Source organism: Abrus precatorius, unplaced genomic scaffold, assembly GCF_003935025.1.
Source record: "Abrus precatorius isolate BTA unplaced genomic scaffold, Abrus_2018 Scaffold6, whole genome shotgun sequence".
Taxonomy (NCBI): domain Eukaryota; kingdom Viridiplantae; phylum Streptophyta; class Magnoliopsida; order Fabales; family Fabaceae; genus Abrus; species Abrus precatorius.
In genome coordinates, this window is record NW_020874406.1 from 4019253 (window position 1) to 4040582 (window position 21330).

The 21330-nt window shown below is 32.2% G+C and overlaps 2 protein-coding genes across 2 annotated transcripts; one reads left to right on the top strand and one right to left on the bottom strand.

The window, feature by feature from the left end:
• Positions 1–746: 746 nt before the first annotated feature.
• LOC113869886 (peroxidase 5-like) lies at positions 747–1926 on the bottom strand. Its single transcript, XM_027506392.1, has 2 exons — positions 1735–1926; positions 747–1517 (listed from the first exon to the last, which is right to left on the bottom strand). The coding sequence occupies exons 1-2, from the start codon at positions 1924–1926 to the stop codon at positions 747–749; spliced, it is 963 nt and encodes a 320-aa protein (XP_027362193.1).
• A 5646-nt stretch (positions 1927–7572) lies between these two features.
• Positions 7573–20809, top strand: LOC113869690 (dihydroorotate dehydrogenase (quinone), mitochondrial-like). Its single transcript, XM_027506140.1, has 11 exons — positions 7573–7819; positions 8194–8276; positions 8957–9280; positions 12156–12405; positions 13317–13397; positions 13483–13590; positions 13671–13700; positions 14066–14203; positions 19872–19909; positions 20033–20132; positions 20507–20809. The coding sequence occupies exons 1-11, from the start codon at positions 7694–7696 to the stop codon at positions 20579–20581; spliced, it is 1353 nt and encodes a 450-aa protein (XP_027361941.1). The 5' UTR covers positions 7573–7693; the 3' UTR covers positions 20582–20809.
• The last annotated feature ends 521 nt before the right edge of the window (positions 20810–21330 follow it).

The window sequence follows — 21330 nt, forward strand, 5'->3', positions numbered from 1 at the left end:
GAAGAAGGCGGGATAAAGAATAAGAATATTAAAAGTTAAAGATAAAAATAAATTATTTTTAAAATTTTTAAAATAACATTATTCTGTGTTAAAAATAAATTATTATGTGTCACTTTAACATGATAAATTATCAGTTTGTTACTTAATTTTAAAGTCTTCTTACGGCAATAACTACCTTAAAATTTCAAATTTAAGAAATTAATTTCAGCCGAATGAAACCTAGTTGAGACACACTTAGATTCAATATGGTTTATCTCCTCGCACCGTGCAACCGCTGGAGAGAATCTAGGTCTGCATCCGCTCATCGACATGTTCGACAATAAACGAAATTGTATACAGTTGCATGCACGCAAAATCACCATGGAACAAGTACATTATCTTGCGGTATAATATTAATATGTACATTGTATACATTAGTTAATCATCAGTGTCATAGTTTTGACTACTTCACTAATAAGATAATGCGAGATGCAAAATTGAATACTAATAATCAATTTACAAATCGAAGAAGCAATTTAACTTGTAATGAATCCAAACATAATTCAAATGGAAGGAAAAAAAATCATCCAATACAAAAACAAACACGTACGAAGCCAACTACATATAGAACATCCATATACACTTGAACTGGCCATAAACCTTCAAATTCGATCATAAGAATAAACAATGAAGAGGTTAAAAAACAAACACGTGTAGCAGCAAATTAATTTTCCAAATTTTCAGGGAAACAGTGGTGCAGCTTTAGACTAATTAACAAAGCTACAATGCCTCCTGATCTCACCATCAGAGCCAGTTAGCACTTCAATGGAACCCATGTGTACCATTGCTTGTGCAAACTTCTGAGCCCAACTTGCACCATAGTATGCATTTCCTACAACCATTTCCTTTGTGGATTCGCTGCTTAACAACGTTTGATCTGATGTCAACAAGCCACGGTGGTTAACAAGTCCCTCATAGTAGTTATTGTCCAAACGAATTGATGTGGAAGCATCAAGAGGCACTGTTGGATCTGTGCTGCTTGGTGGCGGAGGACATTTTATTTTCAACAATGCAGCATAAGAAGGGTCCATTGAGGGGTCTTGTGTAAACGTGTCGTTGAAAGAGTATAAGCGTTTTGAGAATGAGGAACAATGCGATACACCTATTGAATGTGCACCTGAAAGAGTCACCATTTCATCTGCTGACAACCCCTTTCGAGCAAAATTGTTAACAAGTTCACCAGCACTGAAGGTTGGTGCAGGTAGATTCGTTAGCACTTCATCACCGATAGAGATGAGACCGTCTCTGCGTCCCGATGGCACGTCATAGTTTATGCCACCAGCTTTGAGGGCACTGTCTCGTGCTGCGAATGCAAGAATGTCAGCACATGATACTGTTTGAGGACATGCAGCCTCTAATTGCGTCTTAGCATTCTCAATCACCTCGAAGCCACGTAAGCTTGGGTTGTTGATAAAGCTGTCTCTTTCAGCTATTGGGTTACCCGGTGTGGATGCTAGTAACACAGAACCGTCACAACCCTGTTTATATAGAGGACCCAACAGCTTCATCAGAGACTTGCACAGTAATTGGGTAATTAGTACTTGTTTACTTCAAGGACAAAATTTGGGTACGTATAGTCTTTTAGGTGCTTTGGATATTGTTTACTAATTAAAAAATAGACTAATAATAAAATGTGTTAAAAAGAGTGTACCGCTGACATTGTTGTGTTGAAAATTATAAATATTGTGAACTTACCCTGACAAAGCAATCATGGAAATGCATTCTGATGAGACCAGCAGCTACGCCTGGGTTGACAGAAATTGCTGTGTTTACGGTGTTTCTCACTATTGTCTCAGCAGATGGACATGTGGAGCTATAGAAACCCACTTGCAGAGATGCTGAGGCCAACGATGAAACAGATAGAATCAGAGCCACGGTAGAGAGCATCATGTGTGGAGTAACATCCATTTAATATTATGTAGAACAATGAAAGTTGCAATTTAAGGGCAAGACAACAGGAAGTCTATTGTGTTATGCTTGTATATTTGATGTTGTTGATTACAGAGGAAGAGGTGGAGAGAAGTTGTACTGAAACGAAGGTATTTATAGGTTCATCTTGAAAGAGGTGAATGTGATAATTATTGACTAATGGGGTTTTGCTTTGGCAAACAAAATGAGTGTAGTTGTAAGCAGAAAATTAAAATAGGTATTAGTTGAAGTTTTCTACCATTGAACAATTCTCTTCCGGTTCAACGTTACTCTCTTTCCTTTTATATAGCTAAATATTGTTACATATTACCATTAGGAAAAGACAATATATACCAGCTTGAGGCCAGTGGAATTTTTATACGCTTTAGTGGTTGCATATGGCATTTAGCTCTAGTACAATTTGATCAGGTGTTGACATTAATTTATAATTTAGTGTAGGATTTGGAACTGCCGCTGTATACACGTTGGTTATAAGAATAAGTTAGATTGCTTACGAAGAAAACGAATACTACTATTTCGTATAGGACATTATTAATTATTATCAAATTAAGGTAGAAATTTTCATGGTAGTGCGGAGCTATGGAATCGTTCTAATAGTAATTGATTAACATAGGGTTGAACCTCTTGTTGTATATCTATCGTTGAGAAGTGTTCAAAGTAACGAACAAAGCCACCGTACAAGACCCATCTATGTTCAGATTCATGATATTCACTTTTGTTTATTATTATTATTATTAGGTTTGAAACTTAAGGCATAAAGGTCACGTTTCAATTTCAACGCACCAGCATAAAAATTCATAATGATATTTGTTTGCCTCCGATCCGAAATCATTGAAACGATTAGAATATTTTTGGAAGAAATCAAATCATGCATCGATCCAATCTAGCCTCAAATCATATTGGATAATAATGTGAAACCTACTTGTGATCTGTGAAATGAGCAAAAGAAAGCAAAACAAAGATCGATAATGTAATGAAAATAGAAAATAGAAAATAAATAATATTAATATAAAGAATTGTAAGAAAAAGTAAATATGAAAAGTTCAAAATCTAATTCTATTAAACCAAATTTATGCCAAAACTAAAGTCAATGAAATATTTTTTTAAAATAAGTTGACTAGCATACTCTTATAATTACAAAAAAAAAAAAAAGAATTTAATCTAGTTTTCTTTTTTCAAGTATTGAATGTTCAAGTACCTAACACGTGTTTCACGGAATAATTTAAGTTTAGCTGTAACTAAAAAGCTACATATTTTTAAAAATTAAAGTATAATAAAGGTATTACCCCCTATTAGTCCTCAAGTTAAAAAATAATATTAAAAATAGTAAAGTTTTCTTACTAAGTTTTTGTGTAATTGCCTTTTTAAGTTTCACTACTCAAAATTAACACCTCACACATAGGTTATTTAAAAATATATCTTAATCTAACAAACCTATTTAGAAACAAACATGTGAAATAATTATTTTTTTTAAACAATAATATGATAAGTTTTGCAAAAATTTGACAGTTTTATACGTATTTTCATCATTTCAAAATATTATGACATGTGACCATCAATCTATAATTTATGTATCATTAATAAAATTTAAGACTTATATAAAATCAATATTAAAACATATATTGTATAACTAAATTAAAAAAGCAACTCCTTAATAATGATAGAAAATCTAAAACATAACAAATACAAAGAGAAATAAGGTCACCAAATAATAGAGGCTTAGCAATCAATATATTATTGGAATGAGTTGATGTTGCTAATAGCTTACTACTCTATTATTTGATGATATGGAAATATTATATAAATAGAGAGTAAGTCACGTAGTCTCAAAGATGGCATAATAATTATAATAAATAAGAAAAAAAAATAACAAATGAGTAGTTCACAAATATAAAACATATTTATAACACATTATTTTAAAAAAAAGTTCATTTTAACTACTATTTCAAAAGTTTGTTCATAGCAAACGTTTACAAATTTATATCGTTATTATTTCATACACAAATTAAATAATAATAATTTCTTAAAACATTATAAAAACAAATGTCAATATAATATTATAAAAATCACTCATGAAAGAATAAAATTTCAAGGTAGTTCCACCCACTGATAGCTCTCTCCAAGGGCAGTCTCTCTCTTATAGTAGCTTCATCTAACAGGTAACTCTCTTTTGTATACATTATGTTATAATTAAACTCAACAGAAGTAACTTTACCTCATTGATAGTTCTCTGTTGCATTGATAGGTGCATCTAGCTAGACCATTATATTTGCTAATGATTATGGGATTATAATATAATTTCTCCAAAAAAATATTTATGTTGTATAAAATCATTCTTATACACAAATTAAATTTATTTTCAACAATAAAAATATTAATTTCTCATAATTAAATACTATAAAATAAAATTAAAATATTTTTTCCTTTAGACTTTATAAATAAATTTATATAATTTAAAAAAATCTATTTCACTATAAGCTTTCATATGATAAAAAATAATAATTTTTAAGACTTGTTTTTCTAAACAAATAATTTATAGACAATAGCACATGATAAATAATAGAAAGTATAATTTAAAAATATATCACTATGATCATTATTCACTTATAACAGCATTATTCACTTATAATAGCAGAGAATCGCTAAATTATTTTTTAAAATTATTCCAAAATCACATGAGAGCTAATAACCAACGAATATTGACATTATCAACATTCATCAAAACTTTAGAAAATTATTTGGATCTACATTTATACTCAAAATTTTAAAATATATCTTTCTTACAAATAAAACATGTCATGAATTAATTTATCTTATATCCTAAGTTGTGAGCGTAAGTTTGGATTTCAATTTTTTTTCTGCATAAGTAATACCCCTTCTTCTTAAAGCACTATTCTTAACTCTAAAAATTTCATCTAAAGTTATCTATGTCAAATAGAAAAATAAATAAATAATAAGAGTTTTTCTAAAATCTCAAATAAATAAATAAATGAAAATTCATACATAAAGGAAACTAAATTTGAGATGAGAATGTAAAGGAAGTTTTGCAACCACGTAAAGAATTGGAAGGCACTGTCTAATGAAACAAAGAGGGGAAACAAAACTTTTCATTAAGGTTTAAATTAAAAATTATCAACTATTAAATGTTAATCAACTAGTAGAAGTGTTGTTCTAACTTAGAACGTAGTCTTGAGTTTAAATTTCAATAAATACAATTGTGTTAAATATTTAGAGAACGAGCTTTGTCTCATAGTAGTCCTATTAGGCTCAAACAAAGTTGTCTTTACAAAAAGATACTTGTAATTTACACAAAATAAAATTAAAAATTACTAATATGGGTAGTATATAAAAATATATATTAAAAGAGGAAATATTAAAGCTATAAATATATAATTAGTTAAAATTTAAAAATAAAATTTAAATAAGAAAGATTAAGAAGAACGTGTCATTCTTTAACGGAAAATAGAATAAAACTTTAAGCAATTCAGGTACTTCAATCTAATAAACATAAATTGCTTAGAACTATGAATTTGAAAGTATGGACCATTGTCACTTCTCAAGCATTTTGGCTTGCATTCAAAGTGAGTTTCAACTATAGAAATGAAATTTTTTATGAAACAAGATGTTTCAGATTTCAATTTGATGAAATAGACCCACATGATCTAGTTCTATCATCTATACATTAACTGTGAGAAAATTGTGGGGATCAAAGATGGAAGGAAAAAGGACCCCAAAAATGTGTATTATCTCAAAGGATTCAACACATTTTATATGACTATCTGCAAAGAGTAATTTCTTTTGTCTTATCATCTATTTGAGTTGTGTTGGATACTTAGTTAGAGGAAGCTTGAGATAGATAGGCTTGGAATGTTCATTGCATATTGTCCATGCCATTCTTCATTTTAACAACACAAATCAGCTTTCATGTACGTGAGTGAATCTTATACGAGACATTTATGCTGTATTTGGATGCCACGAATATGCAAAGAATAAAAGAGAAAACTAAAGCAATATGATTTTAAGAAGAAAAATAATTATTTTCCTACAGCGCTTTCGATCACGACACACAAAGAAAGTGTTACACTGAGGCGCGCAACAAACTTTTCTCTCAATAGTTTTGCGATCTTCGAAGGGGAGTGTGGACTTTTTTTTCTTTTTTTATTATAATATAAACAATCTTTAAACTAATATAGAACTTTAAAACAACTATTAAGAAAAATAATTATATGAATAATTTTATTTTTAATTATTATAATTTATAAAAATATATTTTATACAATCTACTTAATTCTTTTCACTCTTTTTTTTAACTCGTCAATAAAAGAAGATATCTTTGTTTTCATTTCTTTCTCTTTTGTTTTTACTCATCTAAATAACAATTTTAATGTAATTTGAAAACCAAACCAAATTAAATTACAAAACATTAGTTTATTTTGGATCAATTTTTCAGTTTTTGTTTATTATTAAATTATTTTATTTTTAAAATTTTATTTATTATTATATGACTTTTTATTTATTTTTACTACTTAAAAATTAAAATGAGTTTATTAAAACAAATAAAAAAATAGAGAAAATAAATAATGACTAAAAATATAAAATTATAAAAAGTTATAAATTATTGATAGAGAAATAAAAAATCTTTAATTAAGAAAAATGAGAATTTAAGGAAAATAGAAATGATGCACTATATATTTATACAATGATGATAAAATTGAGTAAAAAAATTTAAAAAATATATAATAAAAATTATAAATATTTTTAGGTTTAGTTTTAAGAAGGAGAACAACAAATTTAATCAAAACGCACGATAAAATGTAATTTTTAGTTTAATCCATTTTTAATTTTTTTTATATTGTTTTAGCAGTTTGAAAACGGTTTGTTTCAATTTTCAACACTCACTAGCAAGTATGTCATATTAATTATTACTTCATCAGATTTAGGTAAAATTTAAAGTATAAGAATTGAAAAAAAAAATATATATATAAGAGATGTATACATACATAATTCAGGTTGAAGATAAAAAGAAAAAAAATGACAGGTCTCATTATTTGAAGGAAAATAAAGAAAAAAAAATAGTTTTGAAGATAATGTACTTTTTGGTGGTACGAAAATAGTGTACGTTAATATTTTAAAAATTGGTACAACTGAGATTTGAGAAAGTAAAACTAAATTTATGATAAAAATAAAAAATATTAAAAATGTAAGTAATTGAGGTTTTTGAAATGATATAAAAAATTTTGAAATTATTAATGTGAAAGTATAAATAATTGAATTTTTTAAAGAATAATATAAAAGAAAAAATAAGTGAAAATGACAAATATTTTTATAAAAAATAATAATTATAAAGCAAAAACAAAGATCAACTGGCAAAAAGTTGTTTCAGTTTAAATTGCAGAGAATATCTTTAAAAAATAAAATAAATGTGTTTCTCAAAAGAGTTTTGAGTTACTTTCAAAACTAGGGAGGCTCTTGCATTGAAGAAGGCAGAGTCCACTTTAGATTTGAAGTTACGAAGGGCAAAGTTTGACAAAGACAAATAGTAATAGCATGTTGGATTGCTTGAGGGGCCCAATGTTGTTACGAGAAAAAGAGAAGGCTTTGCTTTGTTTCATTCAACCGGACAACAAGGGGAAGCAAAGCAAGTGGTGCCGCTTTATTACGCCAACACAACCCATTTAGAATCAATCGCATTCAGTTTCTGTTCTGCTTATAGAGCCAGAGAGTGATGGCCACACGGTCTTCTAGAAAGTTCCTCAGACACGTTTTGTCACTGCGCTCAACTCCACTTCATCGCTTCACGCACTTTTCTTCTTTTTCTTCACCTCCTAAAGTTCCTCACTCTTCCAAGAAGGTACGCATTTTCTCCTCTTGCGTTCTCTTCAGTAGTCTCTTTCTTTGTTTCCATGCTGATACTTTGCAACATTGATCCTAGTGACTTGTTGCAGAAATTTTGTGTTGCTTACTCTCAGTTAGTTCTAGATTGACTTTACTATTGTTGCTAAATATACAGTATTGTGATTAAATCTAGACTAGTATTCTAATCATTATGTTTTACGTCAAACATGGTCTAAGCGATTTGATTTTGGCTAATCATGTTGATTTTTTCTCTGACCTGTTGAATTAATAACTTCGTGGTATCTTTTAATAATGTGATGTTTGTTTATTAGTTGATGTCATTTTTTCTTATCCAGAGGGACTTGCCTTGATTATCAATTTGATTTGTAGGGAAGATTGTTGACTGGAGCTACCATAGGCCTTGTTATAGCTGGTGGAGCTTATGTGAGTACTGTGGATGAAGCTACTTTCTGGTAATTTTCTTTTTAAGTTAGAATTTTTTAATGGAAAATATTAACATTAATTAGCCTTTAGGACTAATTTTCAACCATCCAAAAGTGTTACAGTTTTTTTATTATAAAATTAAGTATTTATTACATAAAAAATATAAAAGTACAATAAATACTTTATTTTTTAGTAAAAACTTTCTACTTTTGTATGCATAAAATCAGCCTTGTGAGCTGATGTTAACAAAACCATTTTTTTTTATCTATTATATTTTTCCTTTTGAATTATACCTTATATATATATATACACATACACACTACAACAAAGATTGAACTCTAGACTACTTGTTCATGGAGGCGTTGATACCATTCCATGAATCACTACACGACAAGCTAAATTAAGTTACAGGAGATTCTGATTAAACAATCAGGCCCTAATTAAGTTATCTGTGATTGATAATTTGACACTAATTTTTGGAGCTATTATGAATTGTGATAGATACCGATTTTATGAGTATGTTTTTCCTTATTAGTATTCTTGTAGTTTAGCTAAGATTGTTTCCTTTCTTTATTCACTTGGTAAATATGGAATCAACCCTGTTTGCGGTACCACATGGAGATACTCTCTTGCATATTTTTTTATCAATTTTATGAAATTGCACACCTCACAAATGAATGGTCCTAATTTGATGTTATGCTCTTTGCAGTGGATGGTTATTCTCAGCAACAAAACTTGTCAATCCTTTTTTTGCTCTCTTAGATCCAGAGGTTGCCCATAGACTAGGTGTCTCGGCTGCAGCTCGTGGTTGGGTTCCAAGGGAGAAGAGGCTTGATCCATCGAGCTTAGGGCTAGAAGTTTGGGGAAGAAAGTTCTCCAATCCACTGGGTCTTGCTGCCGGATTTGATAAAAATGCTGAGGCTGTAGATGGGTTACTCGGTTTGGGCTTTGGCTTTGTAGAGGTTGGTTCTGTTACACCTCTTCCCCAAGATGGCAATCCAAAGCCCCGCATCTTTAGGTTGCGAGAGGAAGGGTAGGAGTTTCTATTTTGTTTCTTTTTCTCTTCTCTTACTAATTAATACTTTAATAATTTTTGTATCAATTTTATCTTGTCATCATTTGTTATTGTTGAGGAGAGAAACAAGAAAACGTAGAATACATAGTGGTGCTATCTGTTTATAATGATAAGTCATAAGGAATACATGATTTACAAGTATCTAAAATCACACTAATTACATAGCTGGAGCATATAAATCTTATGCACCAGGGTTGATACATATATAACTGATATGAGGCTCCCTCCAAGATTTAGTGAAGATATATATTAGTTGATCATTATATTGACGAATTGAGTAATAATATCTTCAAATAAAATCTTTTTCTTAATGAAGTGACAGTCTTTCTCAATGTGCTTGGTCCTCTCATTAAAAACTAGGTTTGAGGCATAGTAGTCAATAGTGGGTGCAATCGCGCGGCTCCCTGCCGCAATTTTGGGGCCATTGTGTCATGGTTTAGTGTAGCAGCTTTTGCGCCATGATTCGCGGCCGTGAAAGGGAAAAATTGTGGCCATCGCGGCTGTTATGTCAAACAGTGGCAAAAGGACACATTTGCCCTTCCTTATGTAAAAGTTGGAATGCTTTTTAAGAGGGCAAATTTTGGAATTCCGTCCCGTTTTATATCACGATGCTCTGTGCTTCTTTGTCTTCACAAGTCAAGATGAAACCGTACCTCCATCCCTCGTTCTCTTGCTTTGTCCTCCATCATTGGCGTCACTTTCTGGTGCAAGTCACCATTTCTGACCAAGTTCCGGTCGTCTTCTTCATTTCTGGCGAAACTTGACTTATTTCTAACATGAGCAGAGAGTAACACAATCATTGGTGAATAAAATAACAATCAATAATACAAGTAAGAGACAATGGATATAGTGGATTAAAAGGGGATCTAAGGACATAAAAAAAGACATTATCAATAACAAAAAAAGAAGAATGGATACAGTGTCAATAACTTGAGGCTGTGTTTGATAATCATTAGTCATAGTGATTGGGAGGAAGAAAATCTTAAAAAAATTGATTTATTACCACTAATGTGATCGGTAGCTTCATAATCAAGAACCCAAAGATCAAGAGAAAGAGAATAGGAGATGCCAGCAAAGGAATTACTGGTTTGCACAACCAATACAATAGAACTAGAAGTTTGACAGACTTCACACTACTTCAGAAGTCATCATAAAAAATAGTCAGTATCTAAGGAGCAGGCAATAGACTGAAGAATCAGAAAGGACCTATGGATTAAAATGAACAACATGAGCTATGGAAGGAGGGTGACCATGGAGAGTATAACAGCAATAAATGGTGTGACTAGACTTATATGACAATGATCACACTGAATGCATGATTTTCCTGATTTGCTAGAACGAGTATAGTCACCCTATAGTCACCCTAATGAAACACCATAGAAGAGAAGTCCACAAGAGGACGAGCCACCTCAACAGATGTCTTAACCATCAGAGCAAGAACTGTTAAGAAACTTGGGCTTAACTTACTCCCAAAAGCTAGTTCATAAAAGGAGGACTGCCCTAGCCCTTATAAAAAGTATTCTAGCTTTATTCCTAACCAATTTGGGACATCTTAACACACCTCCCTCACGCCTAGAACTGAACATTTGATGCGTGAAATTTGCAGGAGTGGACATCTGCATGGGTGGACTCAACAAGATTGGACATCTGTGAGTAGCTTAACTTTCAAATTGAATAGGCTTTGATACCATGTTAAGAAACTTGGGCCTAACTCACTCTCAAAAGTTAGCTCATAGGAAGAGGACTGCCCTAGCCCTTATAAGAAATATTCTGACTCTATTCTTAACCAATGTGGGACATCTTAACAAAAACAATGGGGCACTCCAAGATTTGATCACGAACATTAGAATAAGTCACAGGCAAACCATATAGGGCCAGTAACATAAAGAATTATTGGTGTTGCTCAAGCTCCTTGCCAATTTTGTCCACAAGAAGTAAGAGCTTGTTGAAATCAAGAAAGAGACCAAAGACCCAAGCAAAGTAGGTAGCTATGCAATCATCAAGAGAACAAGCACTAATACCAATCATAAATTTATGAGACTCATGACAAACCACATATAGTCATTGAATGTTATTGGCATATAGGGACTTAGTCTATGCCCATATAGCTTACATTTCTCATGGGCATGGAAAAACAGGTGCAACAAAGTTGGCATCAATCTTCTAACAAGGGCGATCAGCTTCAGCAATAGTTTTAGCCTTTGTGGTGCATCCTACAGGCCAAAAACAAATATTAAAAGCCCAAGCAGCATAATTTTTACCATCCAATTGCTCAATAGAGAAAGGAGCAGTGACGTGGTTAGTAAAAATGGCTGGTTCAGCCTTGGAGGGGTCAGGAGCAGTTATGGGTAGTGTGGAAGAGAGAGAAAAAAGGCCATGAACAGTATCAATCAAAGAGAGAATGCACTGGAAACAAACAAAAAATTGGGAACAAAATGGTTTCTGAAAATTTTTATCTCAATGGGCATAGGTCCACCAAGAAAGCACGAATTAAGGTTGCCCTCATCAGGGTCTAGATGCTATGTTAAGGAAAGAAATAAGAAGGCATAGGATGAATTCATGTGTTTTGAATATATGGCAGAGCTATCTATTTATAATAAGTCATAATAAATACATGATTTACAATTATATAAAATCACACGAATCACATTGTTTCCCTATTTACCATATCATCCTATTTATTTTCATTAATCTCTGGCATTTATATCACCTTCAACACTGGAGGAAGTGACTTTGAGATATGAAAATTGTTAATTTTGATTACATGTACTGTTTTTAGGTTGTTTATGCTGTCTTTTCTTCAAGACTGATCAAGTTAATGTGCACTGTGCAGCGCTGTTATAAATAGATGTGGCTTTAATGGTGAGGGAATTGTTGCTGTAGCAAGGAGGCTGGGTGCTCAGCATGGTAAGAGGAAATTAGATGAAACTTCAAGCACAACTTCCAATGATGAAGTGAAAAATGGGGGAAAATCTGGCCCTGGCATTCTTGGTGTCAATCTTGGAAAGAACAAGACAAGTGAAGATGCTGCAGCAGACTATGTTCAAGGAGTTCATTCATTGTCCCAGTATGCTGATTACTTGGTAATCTTTTTCTACATATTTTTACTCAAAAATAGAAATGAAAAAGAGAAAACTAAATTTTTTAATCCTTCCCTGACATTTTTGTGTACAGTTGATTCATGTCTTACATGGTAGGGATGTCTTGAGGTTAGATAAGATAAGATAGGTTCAGTCAATGATTAAGTAACCTTCTCTGTTCCCTGGGCTTGAAATGTATGTCATGAAATTTTAACTTGTTATTTTAAAGAAGAAAGGTTTTGGTTATGCTGAATTTCTAACAACAGAAAAGAAAAGCGGAATTTTCTTCTAAATAATGGGGAAAGAAGAGGAAAAAAAGAAGATAATTAAGGAATTGATGGTAAGGGCTACCCAACCTGATATGATAGTGTGGGCTCTTATTGGGTTAAGCCAAAAAAGTACCCAATTAGTCAGACCTCTAAAATAGTAGTCCAGACCCGAGCCAATGTGGGATGGCCTGCATAACAACTCATTATTTCTTTTTTGTTTAAAAATCTATTTAGTGTATAGTTAAGTTAAGCCTATATTTTCAACATAAAGCATTCAAAAAATTAATATATCCGATCAAATAAATTTAAAACATTCAAACACATTAAAACCCAACATATTAAAAATAAAAATCCATCATCAATCCATCTAGTAAATTTAAATGTATCTAGTATCAAGGTGAAAATTCAAATATAATTACTTTTGTACTTAGGGAGAGACCGGCCCACATAAAGTGACATAAGTAGCGGACTTGATGGCAAAATCAAATGACCAATTGATTCTAGGCTAGAACAGTACAGCACATGACCCACATAAAAAGAAAGATAAATATGTGGCCTGCAAACTTGATGCACTTTGGATAATTTGGAGTCTTTGCTTTTGGTTAAAATACTATATTTGATTAGACTTCTTTTATCCCTTTCCAGGTGATTAATGTTTCATCACCCAATACCCCTGGCCTGCGCACACTTCAAGGAAGAAATCAATTGAAGGATCTTGTGAGTAAGGTAGAAACTACTATCTGAAGCTTTCTCTGGGTGCATATCTGGCATAATTGAGAGATTGACTTTAGCAAAATATGCTTTCCTGAAGGTTCAAGTTGCTCGTGATGAAATGCAATGGGGTGAGGAGGGTCCCCCTCCATTGCTTGTAAAAATTGCTCCAGATTTGTCAAAAGATGACCTTGAAGATATTGCAGCGGTAAGTATATGCTTGTTAATGGACTTGTTCCAATTTCTATCATGTCATATTCTGTATAACAATTTATATTCTGATGATAGGTTGCCTTGGCTCTTCACTTGGATGGACTGGTACCTCACATTCTCTCTGCTGTAATTTTATTTATATTCATATGTGGATATGCTGTCTATTTCTGTTGCTTTACTTTACTTTATTGATTGACCAGCCTTGTTAGGAGACAGTGTAGAAGATGCCTAAATGGATTATAAGATCCCTATACCTCCTTGGCTCTCAAATTTGTATGATAAGCATATAGAGATGACAGAAGGGAAATAATATACATTGTTTTACACTTTCACTTGTGATGAAAACTTGCTGTCAAATTTATTATTCTATCCTGCCTGTTCTAGTATACAACTCATTTATGATACAGAAACCATAGAAGAACATTGTATAATATCCATTTCGTTTTACCTTAATTTATTTTTGTTTGTAGATAATATCAAATACAACCATTTCAAGACCAGATTCTGTCAGTAGGAATCCAGTGGCTGCAGAAACTGGCGGCCTGAGTGGGAAGCCTCTCTTTGATCTCTCTACCAATATCCTGAAGGAGATGTATATCTTGACAAAGGTATGGATGTTGGTTTATATTGTAAGTTTGTTTTAAACACTAATGAGATAAAATTTCGTTTAGTTCATGCCAATGTTATCAATTGTTATCAATAGCAAATGACAAGTCATGGTGGAAAGCCAAAATACCACCATAAAATTATGGCGGGTGCCATGACAGCCATAATAAAATAATATAATATATCTACAAAAATATATATATAAAATAAAGGTGCAAAATGTGATATAAAACCGAAAACTAAATACGCGTCAAAATTAAGAATCTAATTGATAGTAAATCATCAAATAATATCTATGCCTCATAACAAGATCTCATAATAACATAATAGCATAAGTCTCAAAAGTTCAATACAAACTAAAAGCTATCATACCTAACTCACTCCCAAAAGCTAGCTCATAGGAGGAAAGAATACTCTAGAGCTCTATTCCTAACCAATATGGGACATCTTAACATATCCCCCTACGCCCAGGCTTGGACATATGGTGCGTGAAATTTACAGAACTGTACATCTGCATGGGTGGATCCAACAGGACTGGACATCTGTGGGTAGCCTAATGTTCAAATTGAATAGTCTCTAATACCATGTTGAGAAATTTGAGCTTAACTTACTCTCAAAAGCTAGCTCATAGGAGGAGTAGCCCTTATAAAAAGTATTCTGGCTCTATTCCTAATCTTAATCAACGTGGGACATCTTAACAAAAACAAAGTGATAAAAAAGAAGAAAAATAGAAAGACTAATTAGTGAAGCTTGTTGGATTAATCTGATTAGCTGCCTTTGAAGAATTTGAGGAAGCCTGTTGCTAGGCCATGTTAAGGAAAGCACTTGAAATTCTGAATTTTATTGTCATTATACATTGTAATTTACATGTATATATAGGATTCTGATCCTAATATTTACATGAGAGAATATCCTAGATTATCTTCTAATAATCATAGAGATAATGACAAATAATTACAAAGATAATAAAAATAAATAAGTACTATAAATCATAATAATTAGGAGACATTCTCAACACTTCACCTCAATATGGTGAATGAATATTTATCATTCCCAGATTGCATGAAAGATCTTGGAATTGCTTAGGCTCAGCTGCCAATCCCTTAGTGAATATATCGTTAGTTGATTTTTGGAAGGGACACAAGTGGTAGTTGAGACCATTATCCAATTTCTCTTTAATGAAATATCAATCAAACTCTATTTGTTTTGTCATATTATGTTGGACAAGATTATGAGCTACGTTGCAGGCTTGTTATCACACGACAGTTTTATAGAACCACTGAACTTTTAATTTAAGGTCATCAAGAATGATCTTCATCCATAGATGTTCACACACACCTTGAGCTATAGCTTGGAATTCAGCTTCAGCACTTAATTTGGCTACAACACTTTGGTTCTTGTTCCTTCATGTCACTAGATTTTTTCCTAGAGATATTTAATATCCTGAAGTGGATCTTCTGTCTACAATGAAACCTGTATAGTCAACATCTATATATATCTCCAAGGAGAAAGATTCTCCCCTTTTAAAGAGAATGTCCTTTGCAAGACTTCTTTCAGATATTGGAAAATTTTGTTCACTGCTTGTAAATGTCTTTCATGTGCATCATGCATGAATTGATAGACAATGCTAACAGCATATGTAATGTTAGGTCTAGTATAAGATAGATAGATTAGCTTTCCTACTCGTCTTTTGGTATTGGGCTTTGTCTAAAGTAGGACTCTCCTATTCTCTTGTTCAATGGTTTTGTTTTATAGGTACTCTAGACTATAGTAGCCTTACATTCCAATTTTCCAATTTTCCAATTTCTGAGAAAATCTAGAACATATTTGTTTTGAGAGATAAAAATTCTCTATTTTGAGTAAGTAACCTCAGTTCCCAAGTACTTCAGTCTTCCTATATCTTTCATCTCAAATTGAGCAGCTAGTTTCTCCTTTCAAGTTCTATTTTTCAATCTCATCTCTCTTGCAATGATCATATCATCCACATAAATTAGCAAGTTTTAGTTCACCATCTTGTGAGTGTTTATGAAAAGAATATGATCACCTTGCTGTATCCTAAGGACACCATAGCTTGAGAAAATCTCTCAAACCAAGCACGGGGAGATTGTTTAAGCCCATATAGAGCTTTCTTCAATTTGTACACTTTGTTTCCACCATCAATAGTGGCAAATCCTAGGGGAATATCTATATATACTTCCTTTTCTTAGTCTCCATGCAAGAATGGAAATTTTATATTAAGAATATCCCCACCAAATAATCTTGCTCAATTCCCTTCAACAATCCCACATATTACTCAAACTATTCTATGTAATCCTCTATGGTACCCATTTGCATCAATTCAATCTGGTTTTTCATCCTAGTAAGTTGGAACCCCCTTACCATTGTCATTTTGAAAGATTCCCAAGTCGAATTTGGATTACAAGATTCCCCCACTGAAACTAGTTTAGGGCCTTTTCTTCCAATGCTATCATCACCGGTTGGATCCATTCCTCCTTTGTCACCTCTTTGAAACGGAAATATCTCTCCGATTTATTTGTCCACCCATATCCCTCTCTTTGAAATGGAAATGTCTCTCCAATCTATTTGTCCACCGATATGCCTCCTCCCCTGCAAAAATGGGTATATCGAGTTTTTGCCGTCGAGAATTGTGGCTTTGTTGTAGTCATTTGCTCTCTAACCCTGCACTCAAACCCTCGTCATCAGCATTTTGTGCACAATTTTGTTTCTATCCTTGTGACAATACTTGTAGGTAGCACATGTGATATTCCTGATTATATCTTCGAGCTTTTGGAAGCACTCATGTTGGATGTTCTCTTGATGCTCTCTCACTATTTGCCTTGAAGTGTTTGCTCCAAGATCTCAATCCTTGATTCCATCCCTCTATTCACCATAGATTTTGACCGGCACCACGGTACCAAGATCGGCGCTATGATACAAGTTGATAGATGATGACAAACACGATCTGTATTGCCAAATTAAATGATCTTGAATTGAATTGTAGACAACAAAAAAAATAGAATTATTAAGATAAGAATAAGAATTGAAATAAGAAGAAAATAATAAAGCGAAAATAGAATAGAGATGAAAAATGATACCATAATTGCAAGATTGATAAGTTAAAAGAACAATCGCCACAAGAGTCTTACCCTCTTGTTAAGATTAAGAAAAATTGGCTCATTGAAAATTTAGAGTCACATACTCTCACAATAGTGTTTAATCTCAAATTGTATTCAAAACTAATTAAAAGTGTGTCTACAAGAGCATATGTATGTCTAACACTCATAAATCAACACAAATACAACCCTAACGGCTTCTTGTGCTAACAAGCCCAAATCCAAATAACTAAATTAAAATAAGATTTTATTCTAAATGAAAGCTCAAAGCAAGTCATAATGAACATTAAAATAACTAAATTAAACATAATAATTAAATTCTCATGAGACACATTGGAATCTAAGTTCTTTTAAGTATATGTAATTGACTATTTTAGGTTCTTTTAACACTAAATTGGGTTTACTTTTAAATATGACAACAACTATCTTTTCTAGGTTTTCTTTTATCTTCTTTGTCTTTACCTTTGTCATTAGTCCTTGAAGTCTTTTCAATGCTTTCAAGCTTTTTTCTTCAATGGTCCATCTTTGATTTTCATCAATCCCTCCTTCAAGAGAATTTGTCCTCAAATTTGACTCTTCATCACCATTCTTTGTCCTTAACAAACTTACAATGAAATTCATACAAACATCAATTTGGAACAGGTAATGGAGTAGATAAACCATGGGAATTTATCTTCGATTTAGCCGTCTTGCACGCAACATACCTTTCATAGAATTTATAAACACAATGTTTCGTTCTAGGACAAAAAAAGTGTTCTTGCAAGATTATTAAGGTTTTAGGTATACCAAAATATCCCATCAAACCACCTTCACGAGCTTCCTTTACAAGCAAGTCACAAATTGAGCATTTAGGCACACAATTTATTCTTCTTAAACAATGAGTTTTTTTTTTTACAAAACGCATATAATTCAGCAAAGTTATCACGCCCATAAAGTTCTTTTACATGTTCAAATTCAAGCAATTTTGTATCAAATATAGAAGGCAAAACATAACGTCTAGATAATGCATCAGCCACTACATTCATTTTACCTTACTTATGCTTAATAACATAAGGAAACTGTGCTAAGAACTCTACCCACTTAGCATGCCTTTTATTTAATTTCCCTGGACCCTTAAGATACTTCAATGATTCATTCATGGTCATTATGGATCACAAACTCTTTAGGTAAAAGGTAATGTTGTCATGTTTGAGTGTCCTAATCAAAGCATAGAATTCTTTATCATAAGTAAGATACTTCAAACATGCCCCATTAAGTTTTTCACTAAAGTAAGCAATAGGATGTCCTTCTTGCATCAAAATAGCCTCTATTCCAACATTAGATGCATTATACTCCAATTCAAAAGATTTAACAAAATTAGAAAGTGCAAGTATGGGTGCATACATAAATTTATTCTTCAAAGTATTAAAGACTTGTTTCTTTTACCATTTAAAACTCACATTTTTCTTGATAACTTCGTTTAAGGGTGCCGCAATGATACTAAAAATCTCATAAAGCGCCTATAAAGCTTGTTAACCCATGAAAGCTCCTCATAAACCAACACAAACACAATCCTAACAAACTTCTTGTACCAACAAGCCCAAATCCAAATAATTAAAGAAAATAACAATATTTTATCCTAAATAAAAGCTCAAAGCAAGTTATGACTAACATTAAAATAATTAAATTAAACATAGTAATTAAATCCTAATGGAACTCATTTGAGTCTAAGTTTTTTAAGTATATGTAATTGACCATCTTAAGTTCTTTTAACTCCAAATTGGGTTTACTTTCAAATAAGACAATAATAATTTTCTCTAGGTTTTTCTTTATCTTTTTTGTTTTTATCCTTGTTATTTGTCTTTGAAGTCCTTCCAATGCTTTCAAGTCTTTTTCTTTAATGAACCTACTTTAATTTTCATCAATAGAACTAGATAAAAAATACAAGAAAAGAACTTCTGATTTTATTGAGAACCCTAATTCCCAAGTCAGTATCAGAGTGATAGTGATTTAGAATTAGGTGAAAGAATTACAATTGTTTACCACGAGGTTATTTGAGAGAATCCCACTCTCCAACGCCTACTCAAATATCAATGACAGAAAACATAACTGCCCAACTAATCCATCATATGACTATTTATAACATTAATTAATACAAAATTACATCTGTCATAACCTCTAAAATTGATTAGTTAGTGAGTTTCCCACCTATTCCCTTCCCTTCTTTCTACTCTACACTCCTGGATCTATCATCTCACTGATTTGTTTTAGTTCTTTTTTATGCAGCTAGGATACAGTGTATTTGGTTTAACTTATTTTAAAGAAATACTCACTTATATTTTTAAACTTCATAAGAGAGATTTTTTGAAAAATTAGCGATCATTTCTCTAAAAATTAGCAATTCCAAACATGCACATACTATTTCCTCATTTGGCTATCTTACTAATGCCCATCTACATTAGTTGAGCTCTAATTTTCTGTGCTCTAGTGTTTTGTCGTATGATGTTCTTTCTTCAATTTGGTTTGTTTATATACATGTTAGTCATGCTTGACAACTTGATAGTTTCATATTTATCAGGGCAAGATTCCTTTGATTGGCTGTGGGGGCATTAGCTGGTAAAAGCTACATTTCCCAATCATTCTCCTTCATTGCTGTAGCTCTCTTTAGTATTCCTTATGAATAATTTTAAAGGATAAATAATAATACAACTAATTCTCCAAAGCTTTATGTCAATGTAGTGGGGAGGAGGCATACAAGAAAATACGAGCTGGAGCAACTCTTGTTCAGCTTTATACTGCATTTGCTTATGGGGGACCTGCACTTATTCCTCAGATAAAGGTATTAGCCGTACACATCTTAAATACTGGCTGATTGATGACTCTAAAATCAAATACAATTACTTATTCACCAAAATTAAGCCTCTAAAATGAACAGTATAAGAATGGAATGTTTCTATATGTTGAGTATGGTGTATGTGTGAGGTTTGTCTTGTTTCATATTGTACTTTCTACTAGACCAATTGCTACATTTTATTCAGAAATATTTTAGCACATATATGGTTACAGTATTGTTATACGTGTACTTGCGGATAAAAAAAGGTATTATTTAAAGTCTATGTGGAGGGGATTACCCATTCTTCTCTTTTTGTGATCAATGTTTTCAATATAAGATTTAACTACACAACGTGACACGTTTTCACTCATTGGTTTTAGGGTGAATTAGCGGAATGCTTGGAAAGAGATGGTTTCAAATCCGTTCAAGATGCTGTTGGTGCAGACTTCAGATGACTTTGATTCGCACGTGAATGCTGTGCTGTCAGGGAGATGCTATCCGTATACCAATGCTCCACTTGATTTGTTTGGTCTCCTTATTTATAATTAATAATACTTACCCGATTTTAATTCTCTGTCTTGTTCTAATACTGGGTTGTGTTTGGCGGTGTATTCCGCTGTGTCCCTATTGGATAAGGATTGACTAATTTTACAGGTCAGATTTTGACCAAAAAACAAGGGCAATTGGGTAATTTACTTTCTGCTCGTGGTGTCCAAACAACCATGCCTCCTCAGTGATCAAGAATTCAAAAACAACGATCATTTTATTCAAAGAATATAAGGTGATCATATGGTCACGAGGCCAATTAATCCAAGTTCATTAAATTTCATGGGTTCAAATATTTTCATTGAAAATTTACATTAAAAAAAGTTTGCATGTCCTGGGCGGCAAAGAGAAATATTAATGGAGATATCAAATGTTGAAAGAATAAGAGAACAAATATGTTCTGCAGATGATTGTCTTTTCTATTATGCATTAGCTCTTATAAAAAGTGCAGAGTCAAAATTGAAAACAAATACATTCCTTATTTTTAAGCATTACTAACAGTATTCTAAATTAATAGAAAACAAAATTAAAAGCTCCTAAAGACTAGGTTCTAAATTACAGAAAATTAAAACTTTTTAAAATTGAATTTTGGAAGACCCTTTGTTAAGATATCTCTACATTTTGATCTTCAGTCTTGCAAAACAATAGCTTGACTTCA

Bases quoted from the DNA above. Each gene is read 5' to 3' on its own strand.
- LOC113869886 (XM_027506392.1), bottom strand. From the start codon at position 1,926: ATGCTCTCTACCGTGGCTCTGATTCTATCTGTTTCATCGTTGGCCTCA. The intron at 1,518-1,734 runs GTAAGTTCACAA...CTATATAAACAG, and splicing joins TCCATGATTGCTTTGTCAGG to GGTTGTGACGGTTCTGTGTT.
- LOC113869690 (XM_027506140.1), top strand. From the start codon at position 7,694: ATGGCCACACGGTCTTCTAGAAAGTTCCTCAGACACGTTTTGTCACTG. The intron at 13,398-13,482 runs GTAGAAACTACT...GCTTTCCTGAAG, and splicing joins TGAAGGATCTTGTGAGTAAG to GTTCAAGTTGCTCGTGATGA. The intron at 13,591-13,670 runs GTAAGTATATGC...TTCTGATGATAG, and splicing joins ACCTTGAAGATATTGCAGCG to GTTGCCTTGGCTCTTCACTT.